The sequence below is a fragment of the Anser anser genome (assembly GCF_964211835.1).
Source record: "Anser anser genome assembly, chromosome: 30".
NCBI lineage: Eukaryota > Metazoa > Chordata > Aves > Anseriformes > Anatidae > Anser > Anser anser.
In genome coordinates, this window is record NC_139751.1 from 2,399,897 (window position 1) to 2,404,544 (window position 4,648).

General features: G+C 56.9%; 2 protein-coding genes across 2 annotated transcripts; one reads left to right on the plus strand and one right to left on the minus strand.

Annotated features, from left to right (window-relative positions):
• Positions 1 to 217: 217 nt before the first annotated feature.
• LOC310888024 (tubulin alpha-1A chain-like) lies at positions 218 to 1,451 on the minus strand (the record flags this gene model as incomplete). The annotated part of the gene is made up of 2 exons (XM_083814352.1): positions 218 to 1,374; positions 1,419 to 1,451. The coding sequence occupies 2 exons, from the start codon at positions 1,449 to 1,451 to the stop codon at positions 475 to 477; spliced, it is 933 nt and encodes a 310-aa protein (XP_083670478.1). The 3' UTR covers positions 218 to 474.
• LOC310888060 (uncharacterized protein) lies at positions 1,321 to 3,809 on the plus strand. Its single transcript, XM_083814439.1, has 6 exons — positions 1,321 to 1,698; positions 1,883 to 1,942; positions 2,049 to 2,113; positions 2,553 to 2,622; positions 2,793 to 2,839; positions 3,112 to 3,809. Exons 1-6 carry the CDS (start codon positions 1,450 to 1,452, stop codon positions 3,245 to 3,247), a joined length of 627 nt encoding a protein of 208 aa, XP_083670565.1. The 5' UTR covers positions 1,321 to 1,449; the 3' UTR covers positions 3,248 to 3,809.
• Positions 3,810 to 4,648: the final 839 nt, after the last annotated feature.

Below are 4,648 nucleotides of genomic sequence, written 5' to 3' on the forward strand. Positions count from 1 at the left end.
TCTCACCAAAGCCGTGAGTCGTGCTCTCACGACGCGGCAACTTGCCGTGGTTATATGCAACAAAGCGTTACATGTGCCTGAAGTTTCACAATAAGCCTCTCCATATGCATAACCTGTCCCCGCTTTATATTAAAATTAGATCCAAGAAGTCATTTCCACAAGCTCCTACCATCTGTGCTTGCGCAGTGTCTCCTGGTAGTGGTCGCCAGGGGTTGTGGGGATGAAGGTTGGTGACTCTTCCTCACCACCGCTAGCTGACCTCTTGTCTTTGCGCAGACTCAGTTGCTGCTTGGCTCTTGTCCAAACTGCAGGACCAATTTCTGCCACTTTCTTAAGATTACTTCACGTTCTTATGAGGAACTAAACGTGGTAAGGGGCCCAAGGCTTCTTGCTTCAGTTAATTTGCACGATGCAAAATGGTTAGCAAAGACATTCAGCAGCATCCACTAGTTTAATACTGTCAGCGCTCTATCTCTATTTGCTAAGATTCTCTGAACTCCCTCTCTCAGCGGCCACGTCCTCCCGCGCCTCCGAGAACTCCCCCTCCTCCATGCCCTCGCCCACGTACCAGTGCACAAAGGCACGCTTGGCGTACATCAGGTCGAACTTGTGGTCCAGGCGGGCCCAGGCCTCGGCGATGGCCGTGGTGTTGCTCAGCATGCAGACGGCGCGCTGCACCTTGGCCAGGTCCCCCCCGGGCACCACCGTGGGAGGCAGGCAGTTGATGCCCACCTTGAAACCACTCGGGCACCAGTCCGCAAACTGGATGCTGCGCTTGGTCTTGATGGTGGCGATGGCGGCGTTGACGTCCTTGGGCACCACGTCCCCGCGGTACAGCAGGCAGCACGCCATGTACTTGCCGTGCCGCGGGTCGCACTTCACCATCTGGTTGGCCGGCTCGAAGCAGGCGTTGGTGATCTCGGCCACCGAGAGCTGCTCGTGGTAAGCCTTCTTGGCCGAGATGACGGGGGCATAGGTGGCCAGGGGGAAGTGGATGCGCGGGTACGGCACCAAGTTGGTCTGGAACTCGGTCAGGTCAACATTCAGGGCCCCGTCGAAGCGCAGGGAGGCCGTGATGGAGGACACGATCTGGCCTATCAACCTGTTGAGGTTGGTGTAGGTGGGCCTCTCGATGTCCAGGTTCCTGCGGCAGATGTCGTAGATGGCCTCGTTGTCCACCATGAAGGCGCAGTCAGAGTGCTCCAGCGTGGTGTGGGTGGTGAGGATGGAGTTGTAGGGCTCCACCACGGCCGTGGAGACCTGTGGGGCCGGGTAGATGGAGAACTCCAGCTTGGACTTCTTGCCGTAGTCGACCGAGAGGCATAGGTGGCCAGGGGGAAGTGGATGTAGGGGTATGGGTGCAGTGACCCAGCCCTGGGTGCTAATGGAGGGCTGGGAAGCGTCCCTCCACAGCTCACTTCTGGCACCAGCCCCAGAGCAGTGGCAGCCATGTCCCAGTGGGCAGCAGTGGCCATGTCACCATGGTGTCACCATGGTTGTCATTGTGACACGGCCGCCTCGAAGGGTACAAAGAGGGCTGCTCCCCCAGGTGCAGGTGCAGGTGAAGCCATGGAGGCAGAGGGTGCGAAGGGGTCCCTGGAGCATGCACAGGAGTCCCTGGAGAACATGGCGGAGGTCTTGGCGCAGGTCGCTCAGGCAAGGGCTGGTGTGGAAGCGGCGCTGGAGGAGTTCCTAAAGGTCTGTAACCCAGAGGCAGAAGTCCAACAGGGGCAGGGCAGAGCTGCTGGGGAGTGGTGCGATCCCCAGAATGCCTTAGTGCTTGCTGCCCTGGTTCTGGCCTGGCCTTGCAGAGCCCTGGGGATAGACTGGGGATGCCCTTTCCCACCCTGACTCCGTGCAATTTGTCCCGGTTGCTTTGCAGTGCAAACGGAGACGTGCAGAGCTGGAAGAGGCTGTTGCTGAAAGAGCCAGTATCAACAAGGTCCTGAGGGCAGGAGGGAGGGGAGATCAACATGTTTGGGGGGGGGGGGGAAGCCCCGTCCAAGCATGTGTGGGTAGTCTCAGAACCTGATCCTTTGCTTCTCCAGGCTCTGAGGGAGGAGATTAAGAACCTCCAGGAGAGAAGGGAGGTTTTCAAAACGCAAACTGCCAGGTGAGTGGGGACAGGGCCCTGACCCCGACCAGGGGTAGACGGCGGGGAGGAGCTGTACAGCTTCCAGGCACCCGTGTCACAGACAGTTTGGGGGCTCCTTTCAGCTCCTCATGGCTGCTCTGGAGAGCCCTTTGCCTTCTCCTAAGCAGCTCCAAGCTTCTCTGAGCAACTCTTGACTCCTTTTAGCAATGCTGCACGACTGTGAGCAGCTCCCAGCCTCTTGTCAGAGCCCCCCGCGCCCCCAAGACCTGGGGCACGGAGAAGGCAGAGGGTGCAGGGGGTGAGTGTGGGTTTGTGCGGTGCTGGGACAATGAGATGCCTCATCCCTGCTCCAGCAGAGGCTGGGCAGCACCCTGAGCTCCTCCTGGCCACCTCAGTCAAGGGGGAGGTCCTGGCCGAGGTCTCTTCTCACAGCCCAGAAACTCTGTGGTGTCTGTAGCAGGGGGAAGAGGATGCAGGCGGCCGAGGCGCCCAAGACCTGGATGCAGGAGATGGTGGCTGCGCAGCTGGTAGGAGCTATACCCCTGCTGTGGGCCTGCGGGGGGAGGGTCTGGACTTGGCCCCAGAGGACATGGGGCCATTCACCTCAGTGGGAACGAGGGAGGGGGTCTGAGCGCCCCCAACGCCTTCCCTGGCTCACGTGCCCTAACACGTGGCCCTGCTTTGCCTTGTCCTGTAGGATGAAGAGTTGGCGTCAAGGAGGCACAGAATCAGTACTTGGCTGCGGTGAGTTGCTCTCGCAGGTCGTGGCTCCCAAGGCATTAGGCAGCTTTTGACCTCTCCAGGATAAACTGCCTCAGCATTTCTTTGTTTCCTGGGTTGGGGAAGCAGGTGGGGGGTGGCCCTCAAAGTACAGCAGAGCCAAGGGGGATAGGCAGGTTCCTCACCCCAATCCTGAGCGGCACATGTTGCTCCCAGCATGGCACGGGGTCCCATGGCAGGGTTTAAAGAGGATGAATTTATCCCTGGCTCTGTCTGAACCTTCTTCTGTTCTGCAGGAGATTAGTGCTGTCCTTTGCCGGCCTGCAGCTCGCCTTCCTCATCCTGGTCCTGCTGAAGAGGGACATCCTCCACTGGATCCTTCCTCCAGGGCTGGCATCTGCCCTTGGAAGCCATCCACCAGATGAACTGTGAAAAGAAAAGGGAACCTTGAAGAAAAGGGAAGACCCTTTCTCTTCTAACCCTGCCAATAAACTGTGGCCCTTTATCAATAACCCTACCAATAAACTGTGGTCTTTTATTAGTGGGGAAGGGCCTGCGCAGACATTCTGCACGGCTGGTGCTGACTGCATGATGCTGCTGGGCAGTTGGTGGCCTGCTGGGTATTTGATGCACCCCATTCTGAGCGATACAAAACAACAAGAATCCCAGCTCAGAAATCTGTGCTCGTCCATGTGTCGCAAAAGGAATGATGCGCTTCACTCCTAAGAGAGAAGCAGCAATAGATTTATTGCTGAAAACAGTGATGGAGCAAAGCCAAATATGCCTGCTGAATGGCTGCTTGGCAGCTTACCAGTGTGTGGGGCTAGCAGAGGGCATCAAACAGAAGTCAGTGTGACCACAAGTCAGCCCAGCCTTACAGGGTGCAGTGCACACAGGGGCCTGGCACACCCCATCATTATCTGGGCACTACTGAGCGCACAACTCATACACGCTGGCCTGCTGTACGAATGAGAGGTCTGTTGGGCCTGCTGGGAACCTCTTGTCCCGATGCGGGAAACGTTTCTTGGCGTGCAACCTCAAGTTTCTTAGCGAGTGGGGCTACATCTGGCTGGTGGCCAGTCACTAGCGGTCTTCCCCAGGGCTCAGTTCTGGGGCCAATTACCTTCAACATGTTTATCAAAGATCTAGGTGCAGGAGAGGAATGGGTCCTCAGCAAGTTTGCCAATGACACTAAACTGGGAGGCACCGTTGACTCCGTGGAGGGCTGAGAGGCTTTGCAGAAGGATCTAGACAGATTGGCACACTGGGAGATTAGTAACGGCATGAAGTTCAACAAAGGAAGATGCCAGGTGCTGCCCCTGGGACAGCGTAATGCTGGATGCAAGCACAGGCTGGGAGACGAGTGGCTGGAGAGAGCAGCTCAGCAGAACGGGCTCTGGAGGTGCAGCTCCACAGCAGGCTCAGCGTGAGCCAGCAGCCAAGTCCTGGCAGCCACGAGGGCAAAATGCATTCTGGAGTGCATTCAACCCAGTAAAGACAGCCGTTAATTGTCTTGCTGCATTTAATTATCTTAATTAATTAATTAATAATTAATTTTCTTGCTGTATTTAGTACGTGTGCAGCCTCACCTTGAGTATTGTGTGCACTTCTGGGCTCCACAACACAAAAGGGATGTGGACGTCCTTGAAAGTGTCCGGAGCAGGGCAACAAAGCTGGCAAAAGGGCTGGAAGCCACGTCCTGTGAGGACAGGCTGAGGTCACCTGGCTTGTCTAGGCTGGAGAAGAGAAGGCAAAGAGGCCACCTCATTGCTTTCTACAACTTCCCGAGGAGGAGAAATGCAGAGGCAGGTGTCGATCTCTTCTCCACACTCA